Raw genomic sequence first — 17,804 nt, 5'->3', positions numbered from 1 at the left:
CATATGTTAAATTTAAAGAAATAAATAATTCATTATATGTAGTGCACACTTTTATCGTCTTAAATAAATTCGTTTAAATTTAAGATTTCAAAAATTAATGCATACTTTCAGGATCTGATTTTCTTCTGTCATATGTCTGTCACTTTGTTTTCAATGGCGTTTGCCAACACTTAATGCCTACTTTTAGGAGTCTTATTAATTTAATTGAATTTGCTTCAGAATTGTATGCATACTTTTAGGAAAATTTTTGAATGCCTATTACTTTTGCATATTAATGCATACTTTTAAGATCGGTTACTATTATTATTATTTATATTACTGTTATTATTATTATTTTTATTTTTATTTAATTATTATTATTATTATTATTATTTGTATTATTATTATAATTATTATTGTCATTATTATTATTATTAATATTATTATTATTATTATTATTATTATTATTATTATTATTATTATTATTATTATTATTATTATTATTATTATTATATTATTATTATTATTATTATTATTATTATTATTATCATTATTGTTATTATTATTATTATTATTATTATTATTATTATTATTATTATTATTATTATTATTATTATTATTATTATTGTTATTACTATTTTGTTCTCTATAGCGCTTGTCAAAGTTTAGTACCTACTTTTAGGAAGTTTGTTAATTTTATTGAAATTTCCTTCAAATTACATGCATACTTTTAGGGCACTCTTTGAGATGAAAATTAATTTCCATTTAAATTTCAGGTATAAGAAACTGATACACACTCTTGGGATCAGTTACCAAGTTTTTCTCACTTTCAGATGCCAGTGTTTGAAGTTTTATTTTAGTTTGTTCAAAATATAACCCCTACCATTATCTGAGTACTTTAATGGGTTTCGTTGAAATCGCTGCAATTTGTTTTATATTTTTTTAATCATAAAAACATCTTTTATTTTCCCAAAAATTACGACATGCATACATTCCGACAAAAATGATAAATCAATAAAAGGTCACCATAAGGTTGACAACAGCAAGCGAACAAGCAACCAAAAAGCTGATGATGATTATTACCATTATGGGAAAATTAATAAACCTCTCATTAAAGAGGTTTTCTGCTTGGCAGCCAGTTTTGGATGACAAACGATGTACACCCACCCACCACTTAAAGCCCGAAAAAACAGAGTTTAAAAACTCCAAAACACAAAACTCAACAACTACTAAAAAAATAAATAATAATTTTTTTCTTCCGATGGTTTTCAAACTCGGTGTGGTCTGGATTTGAGTAACGGCCAAAGAGTCAGAGAGTATGGGGGGCCTATAAAAAACAAAAACTCAATGGTACTCGTGCTAAGCCAACAAGCCAAGGCAGCAGGCAGGCGATGTGGTAGGTTGGTTAGCTGGCTCGATGGTTGGTTGGATGGCTTGTTTGATGACGATGATGATGGCCTGAAAGTCATGTATTTAAAAAGTCATTGTTTTTATTGTCACTAAAGCGTGTTGTACGTGTCGTCTGTAAACACTTGAAATAACAAGCTTTAGCACCCATACACCACACTCGGGGTTTTAGAGGCATAAAACAAGCAGCACCCCCTACCACAATGGACAGACAGACATTTAAACAAAAAAGTGATTTGAAAAACAAACACAGTTTGGAGGAGAAGTCATTCAAGGAGGGAAACGGTGTTATGCAAAAAAATTGTTGTTATTAGCTTTTTTTCTTCGATGTTTTGTTTATAATTGTAATGCCTGATAAAATTGATTATTTTGAAATTCATTTTCAGAAATCATCAGCTTCATTCATCAAACAAAAAAATATTTTCTTAACACTTCTTCTTACATGGTGGCTTGGCGTTATGTGAAAAGGCAAAAAAAAAAAGAGCAGAATAAGAAAAATGCGTAAGACCCCATAAATTGTTGGCCGTGCAAACTTCTGTGCCGCTGCTGTCTGGTGTTAAATGATAAATTCTTTTTACACAAATCAAGTAGTTTTCTACAATGTTTATTTGAATTAAAATTTTTAGCCTCAAGGAATTTGCTTTCACACAAACACACACACACACTGAACATCATCAACACATACATAAACAATACAGAAAAAAATCCGTACATACATATCTAGGCATTTTTATTCTATAACACTTTGGGGTTTTGACTTTAAACAGATTTCCGGTCAAGTTAGCCAGCAAAGAGTTGCCGTTAAGTTGTTTGGTTTTTCCTTTTCACATTATTTGATTTTGTTGTGTTTTTTTGTTTTTGTTTCATATATGGCAATTGTTGTTTGGTTTTCCATCAAATATGTTTTTCTTTTTCGAGCTGTTGTTGTTCTTCTTCTTTTGTTGCTCTATAAGTAATTTTTCCTTGTTGAGTTTGATTGGTAGTTTGAGATTTTCTTTTCCTTTTTTTTTCATTTTTTGAAAATGGATATGATTGACAAGCGATTGGCATGAATTTATATAAACAGACAATTGGAGGGTGTATGTATATATATATTATTAATGTGTATTTACGTATAAGGAAAACCAATTTCCCGGCATGGTTATTCCAAAGGGGTCATATGATGAATTAGCTCAAGAAATGGTAAGGCAATTTTTAATAATTGTTAGGGGAAAAAACGGGCTTGAAAAATTCTTCAAGCATTCAAAAAAAAACAAAAAAAAAATATGAGATATTTATTAAAAAGTAGAAAAAATAATAAAATATATAAAAATAAAAAAAACTGTTATTATTAATGTTATTAATGTAATTATATTATTATTATTATTATTATTATATTATTATTATTATTATTATTATTATTATTATTATTATTATATTATTATTATTATTATTACTATTATTATTATTTTATATTATTATTATTATTATTATTATTATTATTATTATTATTATTATTATTATTATTATTATTATTATTATTATTATTATTATTATTATATTATTATAATTATTGTTATTATTATTATTATTTTTATTATTATTATTTTTATTATTATTATTATTACGAGAGACAAAATATTTATTCACATTTAAATGTTAGAGTGCTCTAACGATAGCCACTTCTGCTTTTAACAGCTGTCGGACGAGTGGCTTAGAAAAGACAGCAGTCTGAATTTGGTTGCAGTTATTTCATCTCACCCTGTTTATAAACCATTTTTGTCTTGCTTTTAAGAATGCAATTATTTGATGTATACTTTTAGGATCTGTTTCACTGTTAATGAATTACAGCGACCTGGTATATTCCAAACTTTTACAGTTTCTCCTTCCTCAAAACTCTTATTTTTGTTCCCCAAAATTTCGGACCCCTCTCCTCCCCTCTTTTTTCGATGTTCATGCCCTCAAATCTCACAATTATCCCCTCTCAACATATTAACATATTATTTTCATTAAATTGCAACAAGCGGGACGAATAGACCTAAGGCAGTTTTGACATCATAATTGTTTGCATATGGAATGGAATGGTGGCCAGCAAGGCAGCCAGCCAGTATTTGGTACCCCCTTTTTCATTTTAAGAAGCCTAAATTTTTTGCGTTTTTTTTTTTTAATAATTTTTCCGAAAAATTGAAAAAAGTATACGGCTATGATGATGATGATGATTATGAACGCATAAGTCACATTATGAACATGCAAGAAGCTTTTGGTGTTGCACCATGTGAAAAAATCTTTCAGCACGAAATAAAACTTCAAGCCCTGGAACAGCAGCAGCTTAAGAAAAATATTTTTTTTTTCGTTTTTTTTTTTTTTTTCATTAACTTATTTTTAGGGACTTGCCAGAAGAAGAAAAAAAACACAACAACAAAAATTGCCTTATTGCCATTTCCCTCCCTTGTTCTTAGAGGCCTCCGGGTTATTATTATGATTATAATGCCATGTTGTTGCAGTTGTTTTTTGGGCGGCCATATTTGTTAACGCAAAAATGGGGAGTATTTCTGTAGTTGTTCTTGTTGTTGTGCTTTTGCGAAATTGTAATGCAAAACTTATTGCCGGCATGGTGTAAAACAAGTTGAGAATTTGTGTGAGCTGGCGGCAGTAGAGCGGACCCACGGTTGCTAGGTTAGTAGTGTAACAACATTGCCAACATGGCTGATAAAAAATACAACGAGAAGTACTAACTTTGCAAAAAGGAAATAAGTTAGGCCATTGCGTTTTTTTTTTTCTTTTTTTTTTTTGTTTCTTGAAAATGAAATTAAAATAAATATGGTATGAGGGTCATTTTAACAGCAGGCTTAACCGGAAAAAATGTGGCATAGAAAAAAAATTAAATTAAACAAGGGGGTGATGTCAATTAAAAAAAGAAGGAAATACCCGGGCTTTTTACAAGAGGGAATTAATTTGGAATATCTGAAGGAAAATTAAAAAAAAAATTGTTAAACGATATTTCGAAAGGCCTATTAGGTCATACTAATAATTTTTGGAAAAGTTAATAAGTCTTTGTAGACTTATTGCAATTTATTTAAAATAAATATTAAAGTTAAAAAGTAGAAAAGAGTTGAGGATTTGAAGCCCTTTTTTCCATTTTTATTTTTTCCGAAATATCCCACCTTGCTTCCTTTTTGGAGATCAATAACCCCTGTCTCCAAAACTACCAAAAAAAACAGCTCATAATTGCATTTAACAAAAATATTACCACAACAAAGTACCGAGAGCAAACCTAAAAAAACTGCAGAAAAACCCTTTGCACATAAAACCTTAACAATGCCATAAAAAATCCTACCAAAAAATCCCTGAGACCAGAACAATGTTGTGAAAAAAACCTGGGCAATGGATCACACAAATCCGCCACATAAAAATTCCCATTAAAAAAAAGAACAGCAACAACAACTAAGAGAACAAAAAGTATTATGAAGCAACAAAAATACCTAATAGTAGACCAAGCAAAACCTGGCTGGCTGGCTGCTGGTGCTGGAGGATAAGGGCTTAACCGAACCAAACAAAAAAATATATAATACTGTAGAAAATTATTATTGACTTTGCAGTTAAACGACCATACAGATCATAAGGATGTTATTATTATTTTTTTTTTCGGGATGGGATAATATTGCAGTTTGATGCTGCTGCTGCTGTTGGATAATGGTGATGCTGGTGTTTGCCTGCAACAAACAATGAAATGTAGTTCCGCTTCTCGTTGCAGGTTTGTGTTTTCACCTCCCCTTCTCTCTCTCTCCTTCTCGGTTTAAATACATATATTTTTATATAAAAAATATTTTTTTTATTTTTTTTTTTTCGCTTTTAAAGCCAATTTATTGTTTGCTGCATGGTATAATAAGAAGACGATTTTAAAATATGAAAAAAAAAAAACGAATTTGTGATGGTGTTGCTTGATTGGTGATCCATCATAATTTCTTGTTATTTTTTCCCAAACAATTTTTTTGTTGGCTTTTTTCAGCTCATAATGGTGCTGCTGCAGTTTATGAAGGTGGCAGTTATGATGTGAGGTTTAAAAAGGATTGTTTCCTCTTTTGATTTTTTTTTTGGTTTGGAAAACAAAAATCCCAAAAATAATGAAGATAATCTTTGGTTTGCAGTAACAACGTATTACTTTGTGAAATAAACGATGGCCAGAAGATGCCATGCACTTCTTTTTTATTTTCATTGAAATCAATATAACAATATAATAGGGAAAAATAAGTAATTTTGTGATAGGGTCCTTTGCATACTTTTAGGAGAATGAATACTTTTGGACAATGGTATTTTTTTTTTTTTCAATTGAAAATAAAAGAAGTTATTTTGTATTAGGGTACCTTGCATACTTTTAGGAACAAAAAGAAATTTTCAATTGAAAACTATTTTAGAGACAATTTTTTCATTAGAATCGACACGCCAATATGAAGGGAAAAATAAATTATTTTATGTTAGGGAACCTTGCACACTTTTAAGAACCTTAAAAAATTGGTGGTATTTTTTAATTGAAATTAAAAAAAATGGGAAGTTAATTGAAAGTTGAAAAAATGAAATAAAAAACCTTTCCCACATTCCAATTTCACGATCCTGCTGCATACTTTTAGGAGTCAGGTCTATAAAAAAAGTAGGAAGGAAAATTGCTAACCTTCTTTTGAGTTTTTTTTTAAAGGGGAAAATATGAAAGAATTTAAAAAATATACATATTTTCCAAAATGTTTTTGCAGATCCTCCAGCATACTTTTAGGGAAGTTCAGTTTACTTTTATGAGATTTAAATAAGATCAGTTACAGTTTTTTTTAATAAAATATAAAAAATTAAGCAGTATGTCAACCCTCTCTTTTATTGCAAAAAAAAAAAAACAATTTTTCATACTTTTATTTCTAGGTCTTATTGCATACTTTTAGGGGTTATCCTCAGTATTTTTTTTTTAATTTTAAAATATTCATATATTTTTTAATTCTTCTATATATTTTCGCAAATTATTTTTAACCCAAATTCAATGAGGAAGAAAGAAAATCAACCTTTCACTTGCCACCTTCTTGCCTGCTGATTTGTTACATTGAAAATCTCTTAATTTATGTCCTCTCAATTTGTGTCAACCTCAATTCGTTGAGCCGTTTGGCCCAGTTAACATGTGTTTTGCACACCTTGATGATGATTGCTCGGTGTGTCGGTTTAAATCCCAAAATTTATAAGCAATACAAATAATATGCAATGTCGTTATTGGCCATAGTTTGGCTACGTTCTCCCTCCGAGTGCATACAACTTCGACGACATATGCATGCAAGCTGTATTAATAATAAAATGAAATCTCCATATTGATTGTCAATTTTATTTATTATTAACGCTCATAATTGTCAAATTTGCCAAATTTATGGAACGCCAAGACTCAAGAGCCAAAAAAGAGCCCAAAACGAAAGAAAGAGACAAGCAAATCATTTCAAGCAAAAGAAAAAAATACAAAGTGGAAGAAGATGCAGAAGGACATATTGAGATGAACGGTTGGTTGGTTGGCTGATTTGAATGGTTCCAATAATAAAATACCCAAGTATTTTTATCCACAAATTTATGAGACAAGACAATTTTTGTGAGATCAAACCCGACGCAGGCCGAATAAGAAATTATGCAAATCTTTGGAGCAGACAGACATGGCTGTGAGTGACATTTCTTGTTTCATTGCACGCTGGCAGCCTTGGCTTCCAAATAAACTCCGGCTTGTTATTGGCATTCTAAATAGCTGTCTGTGTGATAAGCTAGAAAGCTTGATTATTGCCTAAACACAAGACCTCAAATTGAGTCAAACATGGAATTGATTAAAAATTCTTTGATTTGATATCTTTTCATTTAAGTTTGGAAACCTTTGTTTGAAGTTTTTTCTTCATTCTCTTGTTTTGCAATTTTGTTTTGGCATCATTTTATATGGCCGCCACATGATCGTACGTCAACTTTACACCACAGGAGGTTGAAGTTTATTTTGTATATTACATGATGTTCTTTTTTTGTTGTTGTTGTTTTCGTTTTTGTTATTTGGTTGTGGTCTTCTCTCCACCACTCATTGTCGTTGTGTTGTCTTCTGACATTGTCGCCTCTTATTTTTTTAAAGCAAAGCTTGGAATAACCCAACCAACTTGAAATGACATTCATATTATGATCACACGCATGCAACCTCAAACCAACAACGACACGACAGACGGACGAACATAAAACATTTGGAATATTCATTGAACTCTTGCTGTTTTCTGGGATTCCTAACCATTCCGGCACTCACTCATTCAGTCACCCAGTCAGCATATACTTATGGCTCGAAGTTGGAAATGCTCTTTGTACGCGCCAATTTGAGTTCTTTATTAGGAGACAAGTTTACCACCATCATGCTAGGCTTGGAAAGGTTTTGGGAGAAATGAGAGCTGGTGGATTGGGGAGCAAGGGGAGGTATATCTTCTAGTTGAAGCTGGTCGATTACAATATTCCTGGTCAATTGTTGGACCATCATGTGTTGTAAGGTGTTGCAACAAGGTATGTTGGAACTGGCTGAGGCAGCCACTCAGTCATGGCATATCATTGTCGGCCTCATCATGTGTATGCAGCATAATGGGAAAGGTTTCTTTTTTTTTTGTTGGGATGACGGTATACGAATTTTGAGGCATATGGATTGGTTCCCTAAGAGTGTTTCAAACTCCATAATGTTGTTCCATACATCACAGTTGGTGGTACAGGTTTTGGAATATCAAATTAAAACAAATCACATGGAAGGGTTATGAGGCCCTACAAACCAAAAGGTATTCTGCAGTTTTGTGCAGAATTTGTTTTTTTTTTTCTGAAAAAATTCCAAACCGAAGTTTTTTTATAATTTTAATAGTCCTATTAGGGAAAATTTTTAAACAATTCGAAATATTATAGGTTATTATCAAACCTATTGATAAGACAAATCCCATAAAAGGTATATTTATTTCAAGGGCGTTGTATACCTTTAGGAGGAATAAAAATCTGAAATTTGGAAGTTCTTCGATCAGTTCAAAAATGGTGCATACTTTTAGGAATCCTTAGACAACTGGGGAGAATTTAAGATTATTCAAAGAAATTCTGGATATAATTTATAAAGCATCACACATCTGATGCTGTTATATCAAAATATGATGCATACTTTTAGGAATCATTAAAATAAAAAAAAAACTTAACTGAGAATACATTATTTTCTCTAGTGAAAAGTAAGGTGATCTAATCCCATATTAAATCCAGAGAATGTAGGGAGAAGTGGCAAAAAATATGGTTTTTTATTTCAAAATTGGGTGCATTCTTTTAGGAGTCTTTAATTCTTTAGGAGATATGGGAATTTTTAAGGATTTAGAGTCATTTTGAACTGTTACAAAAAATTTAAAAGCCATTAAACAGAAAATACGAAGAAAATACGAAAGAAAAAAAAACAGATTTTTTTAATTTAAAATTTAGTGCATACTTTAAGGATTAATAAAAAGTTAAGGCAATATTTCACAATATTGCTAACGGGGACGAATGTAGTGGGCCCTTTTAAGGTTCAAGAGTGATTTTTGGCTACTGCGAAAAACTTAAAAGCTATACTGGGAAGCCTGAGAGTAATTTATTTTTTGAGCATTATTGACTTATTTGATGGAATTATTAAAAATATGTACCGAATTTGAATTCAATTTTTTTTAAATAATATAAAAGAACATCCCAAAGGCCATCGTCCTTGGCAGGAGATTGAATACAAAATTTCTTTTAAATAATTTTTATGTTTGTTATGTTTTTTTTTCGAATTTTATCTCCTACGGCTTATTGAAAATCCTCGAAAAAAAGACGAAGCAAAATCTACAGATTTCACAGGAAATCTCAAATACAGTTTTTTCTCTGCTGCTGCTGTGATATTAAGATTTTGCCAAAGGTTTTATTTGTTTCGGGAAGGAAAGAAAAAAAAACAATATTGAGGCTATGTACAACAAAATAAAACTACAACCTCGGAGATTTGGAGAATGGAAACAAAAAACACCCGCAACCTTTTGCTCACATTATGGCCTGGGATGTGTTTCGTTTTTTTTTTTGTGGATTTTTTTATTTCGGTATTGGATTTAAAGATGGCATAACTTCATAACAAATCCTTCAACATACCATCGGAAAAAATGAATGTGCTTTTTTGTGAAGCCTTTAGCCTCAAGAATATAAGCGTGTATGAGGAGATGGAGGTTTTTTGGAAGTTACTCAAAACATCCAGCCAACCATCATTTTGCACAGCGGCAACAGCATCATTCGTTCGCGTCGTCGTCATCATCACACAACAACAACAGCAATCCAAAAAGAGACACCCAAGACCTTTACGCACCATCCTCTATAATAATGATAAGCGGGTTTTTAATCAGAAAATTTATATGTTTTTTTTGGGCATTTGCCTGGGTTCTTCCACATCTCCACCTCTAAGCCTTTGGCTCAAAAGGGGTTCACAATAATCAGACATACCCAGGCTTAGTTACTTACAATCAGCAAGACGAGATATGTTTTTGAGCCTGATGGCTTAAAGCCTGATGGTTTCATATCTGTTTGGGTTATGAAACCGATGATGATGATGGTGTTGTTGGTCAATATCTTCGTTTTTTTGCTGTTAAAGTTGACCATATTATTGGCCATCATTTTTTGTGGCCTCATCCATACTACTTTTTTTGGTTAGTACAATTGTCTGTCCAGGCATATGGCTGGATTTGTTGTATCCCAAAGGTTTCTTTTTTATGCTTTTTTTGCTCAATGAAGCAGGAGAAGGAGATGATGATGATGATGGGTTATGGTTGATCATATAATTATACAGACTGTCAATGTAAGTTAAATGGAAACGCTAAATTTCAATGATTGGAGTTTTTCCTTTCTCCCCTTGGCTTGTAATAGGAACTATTGTCCGAAAACTATAATTAGGGGAATTGAGGAGCTATTTTTTGTAGTATCGATAAAGGTAATATGTATTGTGAGCCAATTCTAAACAAAATTCATTCAGCTGTTTGTGCAAATAACCGGTGTGGATGGTAAGCAATTTTGCGTTATTTGTTTTTTTTTTTTTTTTTTTGTTATAGAAAGAAAATACATATGTGCATAGTAGAAAAAAAAAAACAATTTATTGTTATGCTTACCGCTTGCACTTGTGCCATAATTGTCTGCAATGAAAAAAGGTAGAACAAACATGAAAAAAAATCAAAATTCAGTTTTTTTTTTTTTATAGAGAAAAGAAATACATTTTTATAATTCCTAACAAATTAATTTCCTGTTAGCAGCAGCAGACAAAAAAACAGGTGTTTAATTCTTAAATTCACAATTTTTTATATTTATTTTTTTATTGTTTTTTACTGCCTTCTATGAGTGTGGGAACCCTGCCCCCAAAATCATTTATCATTTGAAGAAATTCCTTGCCTGTCTCTTGGTATTTCATAATTCACCACACGAACTATGTTGTTAAATGTTTTGATGTTGCATGCGTAAACTTTTTCAAATCTAAGCCATAATTTAAGCGATGATTAAAAAACCGACATTGTTTCTTCAAACTGCAAAATGAAATCTTTCAAAAACCCACAAAAAGGAAACATTTAAAACATTTAAGTTTTTGCTTTTTTTGCCCAAAGCCATCAATCAAAATTTTTTAAAATGAAATATTTTCTCAGAGGAGAAAAGTAACAAAAAATGGACAGTATTTAACAGCTTTTTTAAAAAGAATTTAATATGAATCACAATTTTTGAATGAGGATTAAGAAGAAAGGTGCCAATATTTCTACCACATTGTAAACAAAAAAATGATTCAAAAAATACAAATCATAAAACATAAAATTTCTCCACCTTTTTAAAAATTCCTTACCTAAGGCCCATATAAATTGGCTGTCAATATTAAATACTAGTCTTCCAAATACATTTCACATTGAAAAATTAATTTTAAATAGGTTTAAAATACTTATTTTAAGCTATTATTTGTAAAACTAAACAAATATTGATTTATTTTTAATTTCCAAAAATTTCCTGCAAAATCTTTCGTTTTTTAAAATTCCAAATATTTTAATGTAATTTTCATTTAAAATTGACAGTCTTAGCTTTCAAATGAGACATATTTGGTCGCAAAATTTCCACGGCAACTATTTTTAATTTAATTTTTAAAATAATACACCTGTATTAAAAACAATCATACGCTCTATGGTACGAAAAAATAAATTATTTTATTTCTTGGACACGTAAAGCATTTTTAACAAAAATTTTGACATATTGTCCTTAAAATTCCCTATCTCAAATATAAAACCAACAAAATAAAAAGATTTTGAAATTTGAAATATCTTTATTACGCTTTTTAAATTAAATCTTTGGATGAAAAAATATTACTCAATTTTTTTTTTCATTTTAACGAATTTCCTTAATTTCATTGTAAAAATCAAATTGATTTGAAATCTAAATCATTAGCTTCATATTGGTCATTTGAATTAGAAAATGTTCATATTTAGTGAATATTCCTGCTTTTTTCAAAGTTGAGTATTTATTCTCAAAATTTGATAACTTCTTCATACAAATGACGAAAAGTTCTAAATCTAGAAATAATATTTATTTCAAATTTAAATCACTAGCCCTCAAGTGTGCCATTTCTATCAAAAAATTCTTACTTTCATTTATAGTAAAAAATATATTGTTTAATATAAAATATTAATTGAATTAATTTTTAATCGTTGAAAAAATAAGTTTTGATTGTTTGGACGTTTTTGTGCCGTACTCTTTTATTACTTTTATTTAAATATTTTTTTATTTCAAATATGATTTCTTAGCTTTCAAATGAGCCCTTAATGTCCGTAAAATTCCATTTGGAAGTATATTTAAAGCTATTTTCAAAATTTCACCTCTCTATTAATAACAATCATACGCCCCTGGGTACCAAAAACTATTTTCTCTAATTGCTATACTTCCAAATGCAATTTTGCCAACTTTTTTGTTAATTCCCTTAAAACTTGCACCCATTTTATAGTTTATTGACAATTTTGTAAAATTTAATCTGGATTTCGAATGCATTTTTCCCTCAACATTTCTTGGAAACGACACCACCCAAATTCCAAGGCCGCGTCTTCACAAAGTGTTGTAAAATATGGCCATTACACTTTTCAGTTTGGCAAATTGTTAATGTCATTTGTCATTTGCCGTTTAAGGGAAAACAAAAAATAAAACCAATAAATGTGACCTTCTACGTGTATGAGATACTAAGCCAGCAACAAAAAAAAAATTTTAACTTAACAACTTTCTTGTTGTTTAAGCCCGGGATTTGTTTTTATTTTCGTTTTTATGTTTTTTTTTTATCGTCTTCTTTGTCTGTCCTTAACAATTTTTGCATACATAAAAATAAACAAATGCCAAATAGGCGCGATGCATAATGCATTTTAAATTTTCTTCTTTTGCCATGGCTACTGGCAAAGATGACAATGCCACTACTCATGATGATGACGATGACGACGATGATGATGGCGGTGGTGATGACAATGATGGGCTATGGCCATGGTGGTAAAATTGACTGGTTGCCTGGTTGAATTGGATTGGATTGGCGGCTTAAAAAAAACCCAAAGCAAGTTGCTTTGAAATGCAACCAAAACCAAAGTGAATTAAGAAAACAATAAACGTAATGAATTTCGAAAACAACGAATAATGTTGATGGCAGGCAACAGACGACGACATAGCTCTGCAAAACAATTTCAGTCAGTTGTCAGTTGGGCCAGCAAAGACCCGACATTGTTGCTTTTTTATTTTCGTGTGACAATCCATACACGTATTTCATTTAAAGCATCTTAGAATATTAAAATGGGATCAAAATGTTTTCTTAAGCACTTAAAGGAGACCAAACAAAAAAAATCAACAACGACGACAAACGTTTAAATCCAGTCAAAGACAAAACAATTTTAATATGCTAAAAATGTTCCTTTGCTGTTGAGCTGAGACGAAATGAAACTAAAAAAGAACTGCTGCCACATTCCTTTGATTGAAATCCATTTCGTTGTAAACGTTTTGTTAAACAACCCCAGCGATTTTTTTGGGAAACTATTTAAAATGCTGCCAAGGATTGTTTGTCAAAAAAATGAAAATTACTTGAAAAAATTCCAGGCTTAATCACAAGGCAAGAATTAAAGCTTAAGCTTAATCTGCAAAAGGAAATTAAAAAACGGACTGCGAAATTGCAAACCCCCGAAAAAAATGAAGAGAAGACGAAAAAGAAGACTCAACTTGGAAATCTTTACATTTAAGACGATTATTTATGAACTGCAAGCCAAGTGTCATGTGATGCTTACTTAACGCAAGCTTGTTGCTTTTTATGGCCTGGCTTGAAAACCAGCAAAGCCCCCCATGACCTGCTTGTTTTGAGGCCAACACATTGCCATTGCCATAGATGTATTAACGATACCTTCTGCCTTCCAACATCCTCAGGCCTCCATCATCATCCTCGTCGTCGCCGTCATCATCATCATCATCGGCTGGAGTTTCATTTATACGGGTATAAATGTTGTTTATATGTTAACAAACGTGTATCAATGCATGTTCAATAACTTTAAATGACAAAGAAATCAAAATGAATGAAAGTCTTAAAGTCTTCACCAAAAAAAAAAATAAAAAATAAAACGAAGGAAAAGAGTGGCATACGCAACATCTCCAACTCCAAAACTTATGAAGTTTATTTTTTTTAATTTTCTTTCATGAAAGACGAAACGTCCTCCAAACCATACCGAAAAAAAACAAAAATCCCGCAAGACTTAGCTCTTTCTACGCTTGCGACTGCAAGTGATATCCCCAAGTGATTTTAAGGTGTGTTTCAGGAATTTTTTACCCAACATTTTCTGCTTCTTTTTTTTCTACGCTTGAACACATTATTCCGCCAAGAGGCTACAGCTCATCAGTTCTACATTGGAGCTGTGTTAATTCCAATCCATAGTCGCCGTTTTCAACTACTGGCAATCTTAAAGACTTAATGTATTTGGAGAGAAAAAAAATATTGAAAAGAAAAATCCAGCAAAAATCTTAAGTTGAAGTGAAACTTATGGACTTCATCATCTTCGAATGATGATGATGAGGATGATTGCTAAACCAGCAAACATGTTCAGCGTGGCTGATTTGACCAAACCTAAGCCGGCACAAAAAAATATATATCTCTCTAGCATCAGCGAACAAAAAAAATCGAAAATACCAAACACCACGGCCACAACATTCAACAATTCATGTTGATCATCTTTAAACATCATCAGCAAATCCAAAAACGTATCGCATTTCATTGAAGCGCGAAATTATCATGGCTAGCTATGGATTTTGTTTCATTGCAAATCCCAAAAATTCACAAAAAAAAACTCAAGGATGTTATTAAAAAAAAAAAAAAAAACTAAAAAATACAATTATCAAAAACAGAGAGAGAAAAAACACAATTTTGCAATATTTCCTTAATTTTAAAGAGTTTCTTCAAAGAAAAGTTATATTCCAAAAAATTTTATAATAAAATTCGAAATGTTCTCTTAACAATTTGCCAAAGAAATCATAAAAATTATTTTCCCAAATATTTTTAAATAATTTTTTAAAAATTTTCCTCTGTATTAAAAACACTCATACGCACCCTGGGACAAAAAAATAAAAATTCAATATTTCTTTTCCAGGGCAAGCTAACAATTTTATTTCTTTCATTTTAAATTCTACAAACCCCAATCTTCCTTAATCACTCAAAATTGTTGCTGATTATCCCTTTGGCGGTGGGTTTTTTATAACATCTTTCGAACTTCCATTGATTGTTGGTGTGAATCTTTTAAGTTGCTCCACAAGGTTGCAACCAAAACAAAAAGAAGAAGCATATTTTGCATATTGCTGTTGTTAAGTTTTTTGGTTGCCTACAACATACCTCAATTTTGCTTTCTTCATGCCATCGCACAATAGCATAATGATCGTTTGGAGATCGCAACACCATACCGACGGACAGATTTTCTACAAAATAACAGTTTACATTTCAGCAGAAGCCGATCCGACCGACCATCAATGTTGCGCATTTTTTCAGCTTGTTCTTAATGTTTCAAGTGAAAAACCCCCCACAACAACACAAAACGTTAACGGCGTCTATTTTGTTGTTGTTAAGTTTTGCATTGTGAGCTTATGTTGCAGCCATTTGTTTCTTGGTTACTGGGGTTTTCAAGTCAAAAATGGCGTTACACTCAATGCACATGCAACAAACGATCTTCCTTCCTGCCTCAATATCTTCTACCTTCCTTCCAAACTACCACCGACGCTTAAGTAACAGAATTGCTTTTGAATAGTCGTTTGTTTTTTTTTCTTCCTCGTGGTGTTGTTGGCTTCTTTTCCCGAAACTACAGAATAAAAGCCTTTAAATGCATCTCTATTTAGAAATGTTTTTGAAGTGTTTTTGTTGTTTGGATTTTTGTTTTTTTGTTCGCTTCTTAACACAAATCAAGCAAAAATATCAAAGTATTTAAGCCGCAAACTTCTTTTCTTTGTAACGGCCAGCAAAGCTTTTAGTATGCATCAAAGTAAGGCTAAGCCTTCAAGAAACACCACATTGGCGGAGATGATGACTACGATGCCGACAAGGCTGATGCCAATGTGTCTTGAAAGACTGTTGGAAATCCGCAGGGAGGGGGTGGTGGTGGAGGGAAATCCAAAAAATCATTGTTTAACAAAACAACAGCAACAACAACTTCAAGTGCAAACCGCTCATCTTTATGCAAAATTTACAATACAACTGTTGTAATTTCTAGTATTTCGCCAGACATTTAGTCTAGGCTGGTGTTTCCGACTACTTCTTCTGCAGTACTTTTTTTGTGGAAATGTTAGGCTTCACTGGAAGAAGTTTGTTGTCGTTTTTTTCCATCTTTTGTTTGCCATTTCGATTTCCTTTGCTTAGTTTTTGTAACATTGTATTTTGTGAAAATGCAGAAAAAATATCACAAAGGGCTTTTGCTGCTTATCTTATCTTTGGCTTATTACTAAAAAAATAAAAACAAAGATCTTTCAATGCCGCTGATTTATGCTTGATTGCAATGTTTAGTAAATTATAAACATCATAAGTTGTAGATTTTTTTTTTGTTTTTATCTTTTTGTAATCATGAGTAAGCAAGAAATTTATGAGAAATCAAAGAAAAAATTAAATCCCTCCCAAAACAGAGAATTTGTAGCGACTTTACGAAGGCATTTTGGAATTGGAAGTATTTTTTCTGGAATCTTTAAGGTCTTGGCATGGATTGTACGTTAGAACTTTGAAAAAATTATGGATAGAAATGTTTTAAAATTAATTTTAAAAATATTTCCCATAATTAATATCAGTCATACGCACGGTGGTTCAAAATGTATTTTTGCTTGTTTTTAGAGTATTTTCATTATATTGGAAAGTTTTCTCTACGAAATCGATTAATTATGAAAATATTGAATACATTTTGAAGACGAAATTGGAATAGCTAGCAAATTTGGGGAAAAATAAGGTGAAACTATTAAAAATGAGGTCGTTTTAACCCAAAATGGCTCACTTAAACTTTTATTTGCAACAGCTTCTTTAAATTTATGAATTCAAGTCTGTGTATCTTGCATTATTAATTTATAAACATAATAAGTTTATTTTTTATATATATACAACCTTTAGTAACTTGCAAATTTATATGAAATAAAAGTAAAATCAAATCCAACTCCCTAAAATTATAATTTTGATCATTTCTGCCGACTTTTGCAATGGTTGTTCCTATTGGAAATATTTTGCATGGAAATAGAAAGTCTTGGCTTCGATTTTTCATAAAAAAGTTTCAAAAATTCCTGATGGAAATGCTTGAATAATTAATTTTAAAAGTATTTTCCATAATTAATAATAATCATACGCAGGGTTGTGCCACATTCAAATGTTGCTTGTTTTTAGAGTTTTTGGTTATTTTTGAACGCATTTCTTCCTGAAATCGATAATTTGTGGGAATATTAAAAACTTTTAGAAGAAAAAATCCAAGTATCTGCAAAATTTGCACAAAAAATTAGGCTTACATGCCAAAAAGGGGTTCTAAGGATAAACGAAATAAATTTGATGGCTTTCTACCACTTTTATTTCCACTTAATACTTTTTTTTGATAAAATTATGTCCTAAGCTTAGCAATTTGAAATGAATCTGATAATTGCTTTTGAAAACCCAACAATGTGAATTTAAATAAAGAGAATTAATATCAATTATGGGCAGGAAATTGCTTTTGAATTATTTTCATTTGAGAGGAATTTTTTATAGTTTTCATTTAAAATTGGGAGAAATTATCATTTTGTATAAAAAGTATAAAGACAGGGCTTTAAGTTTTGAAATTAGCTTAGAAATGCCTGAGATTTTAATTTCAAATCTCTTCGAGTCATTTAATGTCAATACGCAGGGAAGTTTCAAGATTATCCAATAAGTTTGTAGG

The 17,804-nt window shown here is 30.9% G+C and overlaps 1 protein-coding gene across 1 annotated transcript in view; it reads right to left on the bottom strand.

Annotated features, from left to right (window-relative positions):
• The window catches only part of LOC131801138 (homeobox protein homothorax-like), a 103,271-nt gene that overhangs the window by 22,762 nt on the left and 62,705 nt on the right, over positions 1-17,804 (bottom strand). Inside the window, exon 4 of the mRNA XM_059119244.1 lies at positions 10,518-10,541. Within this exon, the coding sequence (XP_058975227.1) occupies positions 10,518-10,541 (24 nt within the window). The remainder of the gene's footprint in view (positions 1-10,517; positions 10,542-17,804) is intronic.

This window comes from Musca domestica, unplaced genomic scaffold (assembly GCF_030504385.1).
Source record: "Musca domestica strain aabys unplaced genomic scaffold, Musca_domestica.polishedcontigs.V.1.1 140, whole genome shotgun sequence".
NCBI classification, from domain to species: domain Eukaryota; kingdom Metazoa; phylum Arthropoda; class Insecta; order Diptera; family Muscidae; genus Musca; species Musca domestica.
This window is presented reverse-complemented; position numbering and strand designations above follow the sequence as displayed.